The sequence below is a fragment of the Brachyistius frenatus genome, unplaced genomic scaffold (genome assembly GCF_029030835.1).
Source record: "Brachyistius frenatus isolate BFR_SWC_R1_liver_20210118 unplaced genomic scaffold, ASM2903083v1 Contig_58, whole genome shotgun sequence".
Lineage (NCBI taxonomy): Eukaryota > Metazoa > Chordata > Actinopteri > Embiotocidae > Brachyistius > Brachyistius frenatus.
In genome coordinates, this window is record NW_027210657.1 from 1658456 (window position 1) to 1677253 (window position 18798).

The 18798-nt window shown below is 42.1% G+C and overlaps 1 protein-coding gene across 2 annotated transcripts; it reads left to right on the plus strand.

The window, feature by feature from the left end:
- The first annotated feature begins 270 nt into the window (after positions 1 to 270).
- Positions 271 to 18546, plus strand: secisbp2l (SECIS binding protein 2-like). 2 transcript variants are annotated; one of them, XM_069705692.1, is made up of 18 exons: positions 271 to 490; positions 4393 to 4637; positions 6418 to 6745; positions 6864 to 7002; positions 7609 to 7832; positions 9714 to 9738; positions 9899 to 10017; positions 10378 to 10491; positions 10592 to 10702; positions 11311 to 11478; positions 11607 to 11748; positions 11912 to 12087; positions 12490 to 12622; positions 12731 to 12893; positions 14127 to 14347; positions 14891 to 15045; positions 15289 to 15508; positions 15805 to 18546. In XM_069705692.1, exons 1-18 carry the CDS (start codon positions 470 to 472, stop codon positions 16473 to 16475), a joined length of 3375 nt encoding a protein of 1124 aa, XP_069561793.1. In that variant the 5' UTR covers positions 271 to 469; the 3' UTR covers positions 16476 to 18546. The 2 variants fall into 2 exon arrangements, with proteins under 2 accessions (XP_069561793.1, XP_069561794.1); XM_069705693.1 differs by having other exon boundaries at positions 9902 to 10017.
- The last annotated feature ends 252 nt before the right edge of the window (positions 18547 to 18798 follow it).

An 18798-nucleotide genomic window follows, 5' to 3' on the forward strand; every position in this document is an offset into this window, starting at 1 on the left:
TAAATAGCACATATAGAAAAATCCTTTTTTTTTAATTTTTTTTTTTTAATTTTTTTTTTTATAAATAATCAATCTGTGGAGATATTTTCCGCGCGCTCATGACGCACTGCATTTTTCCAACGGGTTCAAAAAAAAAAAAGTCAAAACTCCCCTCTGAGCCTCGTCGGCTTCCGTCTTCAGGCGACTCCCTCTCTGACAGCAGCTCTTTGCCCTCTTTCAGCCAGTCAGCGGGGAGCGCAGTGAGCTGACGCAGCAGCGTCCAGCAACAGTTTACGGTGGTGGTGGTGGTGGTGGTGGTGTGGGTGGAGGTCCCGGTTAGTGAGAACTGGGTGTGTTGAGTCAGAGCCTTTTTTTTTTTAATTTTTTTTTTACTAATTCTTATTTACAATGAAGAAATTAAAAAGACCGGAATCCTGACGTCCACATTGTTGGTCGATGACAGTCCGTGGCGGCGTCGGTGGTGACTGACATGGATGCCAGCGACAACAAGGTACGGTTTATTTTATTGTTGTTTTTATGTTGTTGTTGTTGTTGTTGTTAGTGTCTCGCTAACGCTGTTAGCCTCTGGAAACGGGACGTAACGTTAGTTTACAGCGTCGAGGCCCAAATCGGTCTCTAGTAAAAAAAAAATAAAACAAAAACAACAACAAAAAAGCAGCGCTCGTTATTATAATTACCAAAAAAAAAAAAATAGCAGCGTGGGTTTATTACTAGTGATTTAAATGATCTATTTGTGGTTATTGTCCTCGTTAGCTCCGCGTCAGGAGGGTTTATAACCGATAAACAGTTATCCTATTTGGCTAGTAAGCTAACATCAAAACAGCTAACGGAAACTCAACGCGCGACGCATTTTATTTCCTTTTTGGTTGCAACGTGTTTGGGTTTTTTTTGTCCATTTTCGCAAAAATACTTCCCATGACAACATTTTCTAAGCGTTTAAAGCCCAGAAAGAGCGTATTGGAGGAGGAGGGAGGGAGGAGGAAGGAGGTGTGTGTGTGTGTGGGGGGGGGACGGTGTTAGCTTGGCTAATGCTAACGTCTCAGCTGTCATCTGAAGGCGCTGGTTGTTTTTTTTTGTTTTTAAATAATCAACAGCGGAAGATACGAGCTGAAGCAAAAAAAAAAGAGTTTCTAATGACACGAAGGTACGATTGTCCCCGTCGTGTTGTGCTCCTCAAAGGAGAAAGGCGGAGAGCTTCTTTTCTTTTCTCTCTCGTAGATCCTCCGGAGAGGAATGTCCGGTTCTTCTGCATGTGTGTCATTCCTCAGAAAGGCTGGCAAGCGATGCAGAAAAGTTTGGTTTTGCTCGGCGTCCGAGTATGTTGTTGTTGTTGTTGTTGTTGTTGTTGGTTAACGTGCCACCGGAAAAACACCGATAAAAGAAGGTCCACCAATCTGGAAAATGTGGCCTTCTCCTTGTTTGTGGTTAATTGTCAGTTCCGTATTCAATTAACGTGAAGCCTCCATAAAAGGCTTGTGAAGCCTTACTTGAGTATAATAGTAATACTACAATGGAAAAAATAATAATAATGTTGAATTACAAGTTAAAGTCTGAGATTTAGAAGTACACACTTAAGTACAATTTGTTTACTTTTACTTAAAGTATCAACGGCCTGATTTAACAGTTATATTTATCTTATGTAGATTACAGGAATATTGCTTTCATGTTTTGATGTTGACTTGATACTGCTGAATAGTCTGTAATTATAACAATCTGATGCAGTTTATGTTTGCAATATTCGATACTTGTCACGTACAAGTACCTCGAGTACAGTATTTGAGTAAATGTACTTGGTTACATCCCACCATTGTGTCTGATGGTGTGTGAAAGCAACCGGTGTGAGACTAAATGCTTACACAAACAGAGGCTTGTGAGATCAGTAGACCCCAGTCTCATCCCAGTTCTGTCATCCCCAGCGGATTCACATCTGGGTCTGACCTCATTGCCTTTTTTTTTTTTTTTTTTTTTTTTTTTTACAATCACAGCTATTCTCACTCACTTACCCTCTCACGGACACACAGATGCACAAAGACACACACGGTTTGAAACAAGAGATAACTCCTGTTTTCCTTCACATTTCTCCACCAGTGTTCAGAATTCAAGATTTACCACGAGTGCACCGGAGGCCCTCGATGCCCTGGCTTGCTGCGTAATTAGCTTAACCTGTGGTACTGTCCCTACTTTATCCTCTCAAACTTAATCCTATAACAACACCTTATCAGCTATAGTGTATTATTGCACAGGTTCAGACCAACTCCTGCACTCCTAAACCCTTGCAGCTATATCAGTCTGCTATTACTCTATTGAGCTTTGTGGGTTTCAAAATCTCTCAACAGTTTGGTCTTTTTTTCTTTTTTTTTTTTTACTGAGCTCCACTTACCATGACTCTGTTCAGATAGGATGAGCTTCATAGATTACTTAAGGAAAAGTGAGAACCACCCGCAAACAGTAGCAATAGGAGACAATAGCTTTACTGTGTGACATCCACTGGCTGCACTGACAATCTATTCATACGTCCCCACCACCATTTCAGAGAAGTGAGGGGGCGTCTTTGTACTCTGAACCCTGTCACCTCTTCTTCATCCTTTGCAAAACAGCAAATTGGAGTTCAACCAGTGTCACAACAATGTCAAATGAGGATCACTCGGGAGATGTGCCTGATGCTCACAGACATCACTGGGACAAAAACAGCGCTAAGCCAAGAGGAGCAGTTATATTATTTTGTAACACATTTTACATGTTACAAATTGAACATTTTCTTTTACTCTGCTGTACAGTTTTATGGCATCATAGAAATAACTCTTTCTTGTTGAGCACAATTACTTTTTTTTTTTTACTCAAATCATAAATGTGTTGCATATTTTTATGAGGAATTGATTATTTTAATTTATCTTACAAACATATAAGGAGTCTCTAATGAACGTTATTGCATTTATTGGAACATTAAAAATCGATATGATGTTTTTATGACTTTTAAGAACCGTGTTTGATTTTTACTTGTAATAATGACGAGATATGCATGCCTGAATAATAGGTGCCGTAATTACAAAGCATATCCTACTCATTTGACTAAATAACATTTGTCCTACGTGGCTGATTAAGTTTGGAAGTACTTCTTTGTTTTAATCCGAAGCTTCTCTAAATGTTTCTACATCTGTTCTGCTTTACAACTGACTTACCAGTGCTGATTTTTTTCATTGTAATAGTCAAGTCCTTTTCTTCATTATCTCTTTTGGCAGAAACTCAAATGTTTGTGTGAACAGTTGGAAGACTTTGTGGCACCTGAGAGAGTCTTCCATCTCAGTCCAGCTTCCTTTGTCTCACTTTTAGGATGAGAGTTTAGATTTGGACCTGAACTAAAAGACTGTAATTGGACAAGAGGTGCCCACAGTTTCATTACAAGGCCGAGTCTACTGTTTGTTACTTTCCTTTTAGTGGCGTAAAGGGAACCTAACATTTATGGACTCAATCATCATCTTGGAATGGTTTTCCACTATTAACTTCAGAAAATGGATTGGAATGTTTTTTAGCCATGGCTAAGTAGATAATATCCATTATAAATAGCAAGATAAATAACCTCCTAAAACAAACTCCAAACTCCTTTTGGTTGTGACGTATTGGAGATGCACCTCACTGGAGACCGTTATAACAAGAAGCTGGTTGTTTTCTATATTCTTCACTTCTGTTTAGCCAGCTGTTGATGTTTTAGTAACATCAGAAATTGACTGGATCCCTTTTTGACATGTTGTGTTCTTTGCTTAGAGCCTCTGGTCATTTTGTGTTACTTGAACTCAAAGAAGTTGTATCTTTTTGTCTCAAGGCCTGTTGTCGTTTTTTTTTTTTTTACCAATGGCTGTAAACCAGCTGGAACAGAATGAGGAAATGCAATGCTTAGCTGCAATTTCCACGAAAACAAATGAGAGGTTGGTCAGTCTGTTAGTAGACTAAGTATAACACTCTCTGTCTCTGTTAGACCATCGCTTTACTCAAATAACTTAAAAAGGCCTGGGCACAGTTTTTACAGTGTTTTGGAGTTCATGTTGGAATTTGTTGTCATTAGGGTTTAAAAGTTAAAAGGCTAGAGGGATACATTGACAATCTTGACAAACTTATCCAAGTGGGAAAGGCAAATTTATATGGCTTGTTCCTTCCACACCGACAACTATCTCATTTGATCGGCGTGCGATGACATATGATAAAAATCTATTGTACTGGTATGATCCAGATATGGAAAAGGAAGTGAGCTTAATGAAAACAAGCCGATAATCTGCTGACTGACGGCAACCTGACAAACTGTGCTGAAATATGTCTCTCTCAAATGCATCACGTCAGCAGTAATTGGCTGCCTTCGCTCACAGTGTGACTAACGGCTGTTTATTTGTCTCTGCGCAGGATGTGAAGCTTTCACCTGAAGTGGAACCGTTCATCCCACAGAAGAAAGGTCTTGAAGGATCCCTAGTCAGCATGAGTCTTTCCGGTGATGCGGGTGGAGGAGGAGGAGGAGGAGGAGGAGGAGGAGGCGGCGGCGGAGGAGGCGGCGGAGGTTTAGGAGGAGGAAGTGGAGGGGTGGAAACCACTCCCATACCCAGCTACCTCATCACCTGCTACCCCTTTGTCCAGGAGAACCAACCCAACAGGTACTGTTGCTCTTTCACAGTGAGCCCACATGGATGAAACTCTGAAGGCAGTCGCTGTCGGTGCAACCTCATTTACCTTCGATCTAATGACGCCAGTAGTTCTGGTTCGTGATCATTATGGATTTTCCCAATGCTGTCAGCTTTGAAATCCCTGTAACATTGTGGGAACTCTGTTGACTTTTGAACTGCCCAACAACAATCTGCTCTCCTCTGGACTAATCACTTCTACTTCTATTTTCAGAGGAACTCCTTCAATGCACTGTAATAATAATAATAATGAATTTGTGTTTCACCAAACAGATCGGATCTTTTAAACAGTGCATTGAGTTGAAAACATTAGATTGCTCTGTATTGTAAGACTGCTTAGTTATGAATGGAAACCTCCCCATTTTTCCAGAGTTTATATGGAACTACAGTCTTATGTCTCTCGTGGCTCTTTCTTTGTCGGCAGTGATCTGTTGTGTCCAGCACACATCCGTTCCCTTGTTTCCTTCCCCAGCATTTGAATGCAAGGAAATGCCCGCTATAGTAGGCGGACTGTGAAAATGTCATCTGGATGCTTATCAGCATGTGTGCGTACTATGTACATACCCTCTAACAAACCAACCATCATGCACATCACTGCGGCATCACACGTGTTAACCTCTCTCTTGAGTCCCTCTAGTGAAGGAAGTAAAGGAACCTAAATCTTATTTTGTAAGATGCATATAACTTGGTCTTCACAACTCTGCTTCATATTTAAAGAGAAAAAAACGAACTGTGAAAGGTTTTAAATAGAGGAAACAAAGTCCACAAAGGTGTACATCACACCCTGGTTAATTTAAGAAGCAGCTATCATGTTTCTCTCACCTCAGTATGTGAGTTTGATATTAACCCTCTGAATTCCAAGCAGTTTCCTGTTTTTTGGGGGTTTTTTTGCTAGTCACATTTTGACTAACTGTGGGCCCTTTTTTTTTTACTGTACCAGCACGTCCCTCACCTCTATGAAAACAGCACAATCATGGCTAGAAGTTGGGAGAACTCAAAAATGTCTTCTGTGCAGTGCAGCACAATTATAATGTCATACATTGTGAAAGAAGACAACATTGTAAATTTAATTTCGTTCACAATGGATTTGACAAAAATTGAAAATTAATGGAATCTATATGTAAAACATTTTTTCCAAGTGCCCACAAGTGTTAGGGGGTCGGTTTGTAGAAACTTTTACAGTTTCTACAAACTTTTACGGTTTCTACAAACCTCTCTGTGCTCTCCGTCCTCTCTTCTCTGCTCCAGCCTGCAGCACACACAAATATTCACAGAATTTCTGTCACATGACTGTTGGTCTCAGCCGAGTTATTCAAGGCTTTCTAGTGGCTTTGAGGAGTGCAGATTTTGTTTTTTACAGACTCTTGAGCAGGTCAAACTGTTTTGCCGAAAGACATGTAAAGTGAGGGCTGTAAGAAATTTAAGAAACCAATGATAATTTCTGTTTTTACAGTACATGATGCAATTTTGGCAGTTAAAAAAAAATATTTCTGGGTTATGATATTAAGGGGTTAAATATCACTGATTTTACTTAAATTTTTTTAACTGTACCTTTCCCACATACCACAGGTGAACGAAGTCTAAAGTTGACCTGCATTAAAATATTATTTGACATGGAAATAGCTTAGTATTACAACAACACAACCTGCATCACAGCCTTCTGCAAATAATGATTGATTTTGGTGGTTCTTCTTACTTGAAAGAGTAGAATAATATAAATCATCTAACATGTTATCTGTCTGCTGCTTCACAGGCAACATCCTATGTATAATGGAGGGGAGCTGCGCTGGCAGCAGCCTAACCCCACACCTGGAGGTCCATATCTGGCCTACCCCATCTTGTCTTCCCCCCAGCCCCCCGTCTCTAATGACTACGCCTACTACCAGATCATGCCTGCTCCGTGCCCACCTGTGATGGGCTTCTACCAGCCCTTTCCTGGCGCCTACGCAGGTCCAGTTCAAGCAGGAGTGGTGAATCCGGTCTCGGCAGACGTCACTGAAAGACCTCTGCCTCTGGGGCCGGCCTATGGAATGGCCAGTCAGAGGGGGAGAGGCATGGTCCGATCTAATGTTCTCCCAAAGGTACACAAAATCAACAGGCTTACTGTGGTTCTGTCGCACTGATGTTAGATGTTATTTGTATCCCAAAAAGTTTACCTCCTCATCGAGCATGTTCTGCCTCCTTTTCCTTCTCTTACAGCAACATTTGGGTGTGTGCCAGCCCCCAAGAGGTCGCCGGCCTCCAACTAGAAATGTAGCTGTGCAGAAGGAGGTGTGCACCTTAGGGCCGGATGGTAGGACCAAGACCGTCATGTTGGTGGACGCAGCACAGCAGACGGGTAAGATTACTGCAGTGTGATGAATTCAAGTCCTACCAGGCTGTTTACAGAGGGTTTTTTTAACAAGAGAAAAACCTCTCTTGCCAACTAAGGACAAGAAGCCTGTTTGTTGGAGAGGGATAATGACACTTTGAATGTGACTAATGTCAGTGATGTTCTTTAGTGCTGTGGTTAAAAGGAAAATGAGGCTCAACACATTCCAGACTTTATAAAGGTTAGTTGCATCACTCGAGAACGAAGACTCTCTCCTGTCAGTAAGGAAGCAGAACACAATGCTGATAAGACCAGTGTCTGGTCTCACAGGTTGATGTTGGTGATACCTGTGCTTAACTTATGAAAGAACTGGAATGCAGACTTTCCAGTTGGAAAGGATAAAAAAATGTGCAAGTCATGACGTCTCTGTTATTGACGAAGCTCATGAACCTGTGTGAATAATCAGGTTACTCAGTTGTGGCTTTAAAAGCATATTACATAAAAATTGTCATACTGTCAGTCAGAGAGTCATCGATTCATCCACAATATTTATTTATACAGAAATTAGCAGCTTTATTCCAGTTTTGAATACTGTATGATTACAGGTTTAAGTTTGTCCTACCATGTCCTCAGACTTCCCCGGTGAGGCGTCAGGGCGGTGCGCTGCTGAGAGGGTTAGTCCCCTGCTGTGGAAGAACCGAACAAAGAGGAGACGGGCCTCCCATCCAGCTGAAAGCTACAACGAGCAGGGTGCCAGTGAGGCGGACATAGACAGCGACAGCGGCTACTGCAGCCCCAAACACAACCAGGCAGCAGGCGTAACACAGCGAACAGCAGAGAATACAGCTGCACCTATGGTATGTTGACTACTTGCCATTAGCTCCACATCTAGAAGACTTCAACGTAAAATATAGGACTTGAATCAGTGAGTGATTGTGCTTTAGAACAGTCTTTTCTTGATGGTGTTGGTGCTGCACGTGAAACCCAGTAAACACATGTCTGTGAAGCATGAAATACACAGAAGTATAGGAAGGAAGTTGGACATTGTTAAGCATCTGTTGCTTTAGTAATGCAACATATTTCTGAGTGATTTAATTGCGTGGGGTTTAGTTATGAGAGGGATTTAAATAAGCCGTTTGGTGGAACTGGAGAGCAATATCTAGCCAGGAAGTAAAAGCTGCATGACCCGATGAATGTACGGTGCATCCGGAAAGTATTCACAGCGCTTCACTTTTTCCACATTTTGTTATGTTACAGCCTTATTCCAAAATGGATTAAATACATTTTTTCCCCCTCAAAATTCTACACACAATACCCCATAATGATAATGTGAATTTTTATTTTTTTTATTTTTGCAAATCTATAAAAAAAATGAAAAAAAAAAAATCACATGTACATAAGTATTCACAGCCTTTGCCATGACACTCAAAATTGAGCTCAGGTGCATCCTGTTTCCGCTGATCATCCTTGAGATGTTTCTACAACTTGATTAGAGTCCACCTGGTAAATTCAGTTGATTGGACATGATGTGGAAAGACACACACCGTCTATATAAGGTCCCACAGTTGACAGTGCATGTCAGAGCACAAACCAAGCCATGAAGTCCAAGGAATTGTCTGTAGACCTCCTTGTACAGAGACATCCTTGATGAAAACCTTCTCCAGAGCGCTATGGACCTCAGACTGGGGCGAAGGTTCTTCCAACAGGACAACGACCCTAAAAACACAGCCAAGATAACAAAGAGTGTCTTCGGGACAACTCTGTGAATGTCCTTGAGTGGCCCAGCCAGAACCCAGACTTGAACCCGATTGAACATCTCTGGAGAGATCTGAAAATGGCTGTGCACCGACGCTCCCCATCCAACCTGATGGAGCTTGAGAGGTCCTGCGAAGAATAATGGGAGAAACTGCCCAAAAATCGGTGGCAAGCTTATAGCATCATACTCAAAAAGACTGGAGGCTGTAATTGCTGCCAAAGGTGCTTCAACAAAGTATTGAGCAAAGGCTGTGAATACTTTTGTACGTGGTATATTTTTGTTCTTTATTTTTAATAGATTTGCAAAAATTTGAAACAAACTTTTTTCACTTTGTCATTATGGGATATTGTGTGTAGAATTTTGAGGGGAAAAAAATGAATTTTATCCATTTTGGAATAAGGCTGTAACAACAAAATGTGGAAAAAGTGAAGCGCTGTGAATACGGATGCACTGTATGAGAAAAAGTTCCAGAAACATAAACATTAACATTAACATAACCTCAGGTTTTGTCAAAATATGAAATATAGTTTGGGGGAAAAGTGGTGTTTTCAAATTGAAGCTGAACTTCATTGGCTGTTTGAAAGTGATTTTTGCACGAAAGTATTTAAGTGAACTGCATATCACACCATGACCACATGTCTCTGTCCTGCTTTTAAACGCCTTTGTAGCAGAATAGTCACAGCACATACCACATAACCCAAATATTCAAGTCCAGGCTGAGACTTTCTCTTCCCCTTGTTTCTAGTCTACTCACTCATTATCAGCTATCCAATAATGGCAAAAAAGTCAAACAATAATCTGTAGAGGTCATAGATATACCAGAAAGAACACCTAGGATCTATCACAACATACCATACAGAGAAAATGTCAATGAGGGAGATGTAATGTGGACTTTAATTTACTTTTGGCCTCAGTGTTACACACTGATATCTCAACTTGGCTTTTTTCTCTCTGACCTTTCCATGTTTTCTGTGTTTTCTAGGGAGTAGAGGCTGGTGTAATGACAGGTACGTTTGATACATGTTTTTGTGTGAGAGTCCTCCGACTCATCTTCACACGATGTTTTCACAGCCACATTTATTGGGCTGTTACAAAACAATGGACATTTTTCTTTTACGTAAGATTGGTAATTTATGTTTTTTTTTTTAATTAATTTTTTTAACTTAGTAGCAGGTACCTGGGTAAATGTAGCATCTCAGGCTACCCCGAAGTCCTGGGCGGAGAGAAACGGACAGTTTCACAGAGCAGATCAGAGGAAGAATCCTGAACAGAGAAACTTCTCACAGGTAAAGTAGATCCCACAGGAGGAGACTGAGTGTAACACTGCTATCTGTCTGCTGAACCAGTCCGGTATTAAGTAATGAGAAATTGTAAAATACAAGTCATTTTAGTACACTGGAAGTTTTAAGAAATGATTAACATATGTACTCTGTAGTATCAGAATTACATGAATCATTAATATGCTGTTGTGCCATTTTATGATCCTTTAAATTCGTCACTTGTGTTGTCGCCATGAATCAGCTTGCAAGCTTCGATGTGTTCGCTCTTGCCTCCTTTCTTACCATAAACCCCTTACTTGACAATAGGTGCATATTACATCTCAGTTCTTCTCTGTCGGACTAATGTACTCTTTCTTTGACTTTCAGGATTTCCACAGTAGTGGCTACCCAGGGCGTATGCAGCCCAACCAATCAGAACAACGGATACAGCCAGCAGCGGTCACTGGCTCCAACCTCACTCCAGAGCCACTCTACTTTGAGGTGAGAGAAGGGTTCTTGTAAAGTTCTTTGTAATGAATTCAGCCCTCATTATCCATCTATTTTAGAGAATTTATGTGTGGTGCTGCTATATGTTTTCTAGGATGAAGATGAGTTCCCAGATCTCGCTACAGGAGGGGCTGCTCAACGCAGCAACAAACCAGAGTCTGCCCCGGGTCAGACGCACACACAACCTAAACTGCCCAAAAACCTGGTAAGGAAAAGCCGCTCTTTGGACACAACTGTGTTTGAAGGCTCTCAGTTATTAATTAACATTTATTCTTCACCACTCCAACATCAGTAAATATGCGCTGTGCAATAAACTGGATACTTCTTTGGTCAATCAATGTAAATACAACAGCACATACATGTAACTTCAGTGACAGATTTGACTTAACCTATTATTAGCTGCTAGCGTTACATGCATTGACCATTCCTCTCTGTAATTTAACTGTCAGTGCAGTCACCTTCTTGAATTAGTTTGCAAAGTTTACAGTTTGCCTCTGGCATACTGAACGAAACTGCTCCACATCAGACAGCACATGGTGACACCAATATTTCTTTCAGTGTGTGAATGTTGAATACTTGTGACGGTCAGATGCCCTGACACGCACAAGCTGTCGGCACATGAGTACAGAAAGAAAGAGAGACAGAGCACTTTGGAAGTACTGTTTGTTTGTTTTTTTACACCTGTGTTTTTGTTGTTTTCCTAATTTCATGCAGAACATGTGTCACATTGGTGGTACAGTCAAATCAGGGACTGTATTGGTTTATCTTTACATCGGTACTAAATACTAATTTGTGTCTCTACACACCTCACAGCTGGATAACCTACCCGAAAACTCCCCCATCAACATCGTGCAGACACCCATCCCCATTACCACTTCTGTTCCCAAGAGGGCCAAGAGCCAGAGGAAGAAGGCTCTGGCCGCTGCTCTGGCCACCGCGCAGGAGTACTCCGAAATCAGCATGGAACAGAAAAAATTACAGGTACAAACCCAAAGATGTGTTTTCTATCACCACTGCCTGACCTGTGATTTAACATTCAGCTCTTCAGTTGCATTTAGCTGGTTTACCTTTGTGAACCTCGTTCTGCCTTTTGTTTCCTGACCCGGCAGGAAGCATTCACCAAAGCAGCAGGGAAGAAGAGTAAAACCTCCGTGGAGCTGGACCTGGGAGACATGCTGGCCGCTTTGGAGAAACAACAGCAGGCTATGAAGGCCAGGCAACTCACCAACACCAAGCCATTGTCTTTTACAGGTATTCATACAACCAGTCAGTCGGTCACAAGTGGCTTATTATGTTGTCTGTCAGACTGAATTGTTGCTCCTGAGTTGACTTCAAACATCTCAACACAAACCAAACCGTATGTACACAAACTCACATTCTACCTACATACTAACCTTATTGTCTTTTTCTCCAGTTGGAACAACTACTCCTTTCCACAGCGCGGGCTCCACCAGCGTGCCGTCCACGTTGAAGGGTCATCAGCAGCCGTACTTGGCTCCGCATAATGCCCTGGACTCCACCGCACCTCGTATCAAGAGAGGGAAGGAGAGAGAGATCCCCAAAGTCAAAAGGCCAACAGCCCTGAAGAAGGTTAGGGATTGAAAGTTAATCATTTAGGAGAGTAGGGAGGGAGATGTTATATTGCCCTGATAATAGATAGATAGATAGTTACTTTATTAATCCCACAAGGGGAATTTTTTTCCACTACAGCAGCATTATAGGTACAGGAAAGCAATAAAACAGCAGTAAAATATTAAATATAAAAATGCACAGTATATACAATAAATAGAATAAAATAGAATAAGTCAATTAAATTAAAACTTACTAAACAATAGTGCAAAGATTTAAACAAACAAGAAAACAGACCACCAACGGTGTTATTGTTGTGTGATGGATTTTGCCGGAGGTGAGTTATTGTACAGTCTTATGTGGAGTCTTAAGAAATGAAGTACAGTTGTTTTTGACATCGTTTTGTCTTCTGTGTTTCTACAGATTATTTTGAAGGAACGTGAAGGAAAGAAAGGCAAGCCAAGTGTGGAACAAGAGTCTTCTGGCCATGAGGAGCACGGGGACGAATGTCTACACTTTACTGATGATCTTACACGAGAGCCAGCCTCACAAGAAGGTGAAGGCAGTTCATTATTAAGAAGTAAAAGCATTCAGTTGCACTCTCTTATTTTCATCCATGACACAGTTTCTAAATGTTACTTGTGGTCTGCTGTTGGTGTCACAGAGAATGGTCTGAGCGTGCCCAGCGATGCATCCCTTTCCCCGGCCAGCCAGAACTCTCCGTACAGCATCACCCCAGTGTCCCAGGGTTCTCCCGGTAGCTCTGGTATTGGGAGTCCAATGGCTTCAAATGCCATCACCAAGATCCACAGCCGACGTTTCAGAGAGTGAGTACATGCAGTCGCCCCACGTGGAGTGAAAAACAGACTGCTGAACAGGGCAAAGCTTTTGTAGGAATCTCCGGCATTGAGAATGTCTGAAAAATGCACGTGTGGAAACAACACATGTTGAGCAAAGCAAATATTTGTCCCACACAAAAATCCCAGAGCCTTGGCTGCGAGAAGAGGAACTCTGAAAGTTAACGGGTGTTTTTAAGGGCGGAACTGTACAATAAAGAATTGTAGAGTACGGCCCAGATGTCGAACTCATTGTCCTTTCTCAGCAAAAGTGTATGCCAGTCGTCACAAACGCAGCTTTGTGCCTCGATGTCTTCTGCTGTAGGCCTATTGTCCCAGCCCACCCTTCCCTAACAGATTTCGCATTTAAAGTAGCCAAGCTCCTCCTCTCTGCTCCGACCGCCAAGACGCTGGATCCTCAGACCACGCTACGTCAACCTTCCGATAGATGCTGATGAGGCTGCGAGGCTTCAGAAAAGGGTTAGACCGTAACAAAGTGGAGAAGCAGCAGCGTCGCAATAGAGTTGTCGTGTATAAACTTTTAGGGCTTCAACAACCAGTTACTTTGATTGGAGACTGCTCTGACAGTTATTGTTTGGTCTGTAAAATATTACAGAAAAGTGAAAAATGCCCATCATATCTTTCTAAATACCATCAAATGACTTGTTTTGTAAGACAAACTCTCCAAAACCTAAAAGTTTCAGTTAACTACTGCAGAAGACAAAGAAATGCAGCAACTTGGCACAATTGTTTTTTTTTTTCGCAATTATCAAAACTGTCCAGCCTTTTGTCTTATCCACAGAATATTAAACGAATCATTTACGTTGTAAATCCTTTAACATTTCACAGGTAACATTAAAGCCCGACCAATACTGGATTTTTGGGGCCGATTAGTATTTAAAATATTTCTGATATCAATAAATAGACCAAAATGTGGTCATCAAACATGTGTGATGAAGATATTCAACAGAGGCAGGATATTGTAATGATAAACTTTATTGTCCAAAATAACATCAGAATATTGAATTATGCAATTTCTAAATCACCCGCAGCATCTTTTTCTGCATTATGTTTTGTCGAAACAAAACGTTTTCGCATTAGAAGACATTCACCAATACCAGGTCGGGCTCTCGTAAACGTTACTGACAACCCAGAACATGTTTTGAACCTCTGTGACCTCCATTGTTTTCTGCCCTTTCATGCGTTTTCTTTTATCTTCTGCAGGTACTGTAACCAAGTGCTGAGCAAGGAGATCGACGAGAGCGTGACTCTGCTGTTACAGGAGCTGGTCCGCTTCCAGGAGCGGGTCTACCAGAAGGATCCGACCAAGGCCAAGTCCAAGCGTCGCCTGGTCATGGGTCTGAGAGAGGTCACCAAGCACATGAAGCTGCATAAGATCAAGTGCGTCATCATCTCTCCCAACTGCGAGAAGATCCAGGCCAAAGGTGAAGGTCGCGATACGGTCTTCGTCACCCTGAGCTGTAAACATGTTTAAAGTTTCAATCAGGATTTTTAGAACAATTGAACAAAGTGAAAGCATTTATTTGTCGGGATGAATTTACAGAGAATTATCACCTGAATGTGTAGCTCTCTTCTGCTTTAGGGAGCTTTACAACAAAGTTTCATTTGATTGATTAGCTGTCCAGCCCGCAGCTTTGCTGTTCTGATTCACTCTCACTGCTCTCATAGCGTTTTTTTCACGGAGAAAATAAAATTTCCCCTCAGAGACCAAGCGGATTTAAGAGAGTGCGGTCAGCTGGTGAATGTACGTCCAATATTCAGAAACGCTGTTTCTACTGCTGCGTGTGCAGCTGCCTCATGTTAGTACACCGAGTTGTGTAGCTCCCAAGCCCAATGAAGATTTGACCAAAACAGCATGTTTCTACACTCTGGTGTTAGAGTCATTAACTGGTATTTTCTGGTCTTTTTGTTTATGTGAATTCTCAAACTTGGTACACTTGAGTCACTTTATGTTTTCCGTGGCGCAGGTGGTTTGGATGAAGCTTTATACAATGTAATTGCCATGGCGAGGGAGCAGGAGATCCCCTTTGTTTTCGCCCTGGGCAGAAAAGCTCTTGGACGCTGCGTCAACAAGCTGGTGCCTGTTAGTGTCGTGGGCATTTTCAACTATTCTGGAGCTGAGGTAAGACGCTCCCATCCCACCGAAATCCTTTGATTTTAATAATGTGCTGTTAAAACTTTCTTACTTATCCATGCAGTCTATTTATCTCAATGCTGGATGATTGAATGAACAAATAAAATGTAGACAGCAGGTCAGTAGATGTGAACACGTAGCAGTAGACCCAAACTGTAGCACGGGGATCCTCTCTCAGCATCTGTCTCTTATTAACTTGTTTTTTGGTTTTTTTTCTTTCACCTCCTTCAGGGACTCTTCAACCGTTTGGTGTCTCTAACAGAAGAGGCCCGGAAGGCCTACAAGGACATGGTGTCGGCTATGGAGCAGGAGCAGGCCGAGGAGGCTCTGAAAAATGACAAGAAGGTGCCACACCACATGGGGCACTCCCGCAACCACTCTGCTGCCTCAGCCATCTCCTTTTGCTCCATCTTCTCTGAGCCCATCTCAGAGGTCAATGAAAAGGAATACGGTAAGGTCCCCTCTGTCATATTTAGTCATTGGTTTTAGTGTCATCTGTAATCAGTGATGCAAGCACTATTCAGACAGTAATCAGTATTCAATAATTTAAATAAAACGTGACGAGGAATCTTTCTTTGGTGGAGCTGCTAACATCTCTGACATGTGTGACCAGGTGCCCCAACTAGAAACTTTGTAAGAGGTCACAAGTCAAAAAGGCTGGAGGGCAGTACTGAGTTACTTTCTGCCGTCACCTGTAATGTTTCTGATCTTAGAAAATGGAGCATAACAACTGTATTTGTCCCCCAGAGACCAACTGGAGGAGTATGATGGAGACTTCAGATGCCCCGGAGCCTGTAGAGACCGAGCCGAGCCGTCCTGCACCTTCCACAGCTGCCCAGAAAGATGTTGAGGCCGTGGCAGCCACCACCAACGCCGCCCCGTCCGGCTCCACCGCTCCCCAGTCCAGGGCAGGGCCTTCGACACAGGGCACCGGGGAGAGAGACGAGGTCCGAGTTGACGACCGGCTGGAGCTGGCTTCTCAACAGAGCACGGAGACGGGCTCGTTGGATGGGAGCTGCAGGGGACCGCTGAACTCCTCCATCACCTCCACCACCTCCACCCTGGTCCCGGGGATGTTGGAAGAGGCAGAGGAGGAGGACGAGGAAGAGGAGGACTACACTCCCGAACCAATTTCTGTGGAGGTGCCCACCCTGAGCAGCCGCATTGAATCCTGGGTGTCGAAGACCCTGGAAAACCTGCAACTGGGAAAGAGCCAGGAAAGTACAGAGGAGGAAGAGGAAGAGGAGGAGGAGGAGGAAGAAGAGGAAGAAGAAGAGGAAGAGGAAGAAGAGGAGGAGGAGCAGGAGGAGGAGAGACGGCATAGCGAGGAGGAGGAGGAGGACCTCGATTCAGCAAACATCACGGAGACGAAGATGAAGGGCAAAGAACAAGTGGAGGCTAAGAAAGTCACCGGTTGACGTCCCGTCATTCCTCTTGCTCTCACGGGCTCCTCACTGCAGCCTTCCTCCTTCGTCTCTAACCCCTGACACCAGACATAATCTCAGGTATCCAACCAACTGACCAACGCTCACACACATTAACACATTACAGAGAAACTGACCAACAACGGGGCTCGCAGACCAAACGAAATCTAACACAGTCTGAGGGATAACTGACACCAACACTCGTCATGTACCTTACAAGGACGCCCTCACCTCTTCGGCCCATAACCTGCAACACTTGAATTCAGAGGGAAGCTTTTGATTTTCCTCCTCCGAAGCTGAACTCCTTTTTTTTGAGTCGGGGACGTTTGTGGGAGCAAGTGATGAGCGCTTCAAAAAAAAAAAAAAATAAATAAATGTTGAACTGCTGTCTGTAGCTCGCAGGGGGAGGAAGGTTGGAGCCTCCCATCTTACTTCATTCAGAGCTCAGAAGGTTTACAGCTCTGCAAGTATTCGTGTGCTCGTGTGTGTTTTATAGGCACATGGTTTGCATTTACTTTGCTGTGTTCATTGGCTTTATCTTTGTAAATAACGTGTGTCTGTGTGTGTGTGTGTGTGTTTATTTTTCACCTCGCTGCTCCGTGAGGGAATGAGAGACCTGCGTGTCTTTAATAACTGCCTGGTTGGTGTTTCGCTTTCATCACAGAATATTACAAGTGTCAGGGGTTTCTGTCTTTGTACCAAAACCACTCCCACCCATCAGTCTTCAGAGTGTTTTTTAATGTTTAAGTAATAAGTGTCTCATTCTGTATTCCAGATGATTCAAATGACTTTAACTTCTAAGAAGCAAAACGAGCTTTGTGAATATAACCTTGTCTAGGTGGTTCTACTACAATATGTAATGGTTTGTCATATTGATCTTGCCCAGTGTTAAACTATCTGGGGTTGTTTTCCACTCGATGGATTTGTCCTGAGTTCCCAGATATGCTGTCTGTGCTTCATAAACAAAAGTGCTCCTGTTTTGTTCTCTCTAGTGTTTGTTCTCTGATGGGGGGGGAGGGGGAACTTAAACTTTCGCCTCCCAAGATTAACATTTTTCATCAGCTTTTTCCATCCAGAAAGAAAACGTACAAGTGTTTTGGTAGATTAACAGTAAGACACGGAACTTAGTGGTAAATTTACTTCCAATATGGTAAAGCACTGCGGCCTGTGTTTGTAGTTTACATTGGAAAACTGAATGCTGGAGGACAAGCAGGTGTTTACCGGTAATAATGAAGTTTAACAATTCCCCCAAAATCAGTTTCTTAATCCCTGAAATAAATAATGTTGGAGCTCTTCTAGATTTTACGGACAGATTTTGTTTTAGAGACGCCGCAAGTATAAAGTCAGCTCACGTCAGCTGAGAAACTCCCTCAATGAGTCACCACTTTAAGTCAGTTAAGTCATTACAAAGTCATGCACATACCTTTTGTAAATACAAGTGTACAAAAGAGATTTTGATTTAACATTGTATTAAATAAAAAATACAATCATCCATGTTCTTTAAAGACATTTGATAGTTTTAACATTTTAACAGTTGGAATCCAATTTGATAAATGGTATTTGATAGTGAATCATAGTGAGGTTTCAGCCCGCCGATAGTGACGCCGTGAGTAAGTGCAGTATGTTGGGCTGTATGCAATGTGAAGCCCAGAGACGGGAGCTGACAGTGTGCTGAATATCATACTTGGGATTATTTCTGGTTTGATTCAAGGTACGCTGTGTGTAGGCTTTTCGTTGCTACGACTTCCATCAAAGTGTTTGAAGTATGTTAATTGACAGCGAGTGTGTTTTTTGCACTATGTAAATACAGTACTGGTAAAAGGTCTTGTAACTAATGTGAACAAAAATCAAAACAAAAAGACAACAAACAAAACAAACAAAAAAAAGCGGTGAAATGAAGTACTTTTTATCAGCGTGTTCTTTTGTCTTTCTATGGATATTTAAGACTGTCTCCTTCACACTACATCACTAGCAACATCGTTAGAGGCTGTTTCCCATAACCCTGTTATCGCTCTTAACCTATATGGACTGATGATTAACATCATTAAAATGTTGTTTAAGTAAATTGTTTGCCTGATTCCTCATCTTCTGTCCACTTTTGAGCTGGAAGAGATCAACTGATACACGATACATCATTTCAGTCAGTTTTCAAGGAAAGAAATACAAAACATTTTGTTTCCAGGACGTGAAATGTGCTTTTCTCTGTTGTATATTATCGTAAAGTGAATTACCTTTGGGTTTTGGACTGATTTTTACTGTATTGTGATATTTCGTAGACAACATTTTTTTTTAACAATACATCAAGAAAACAGTCATG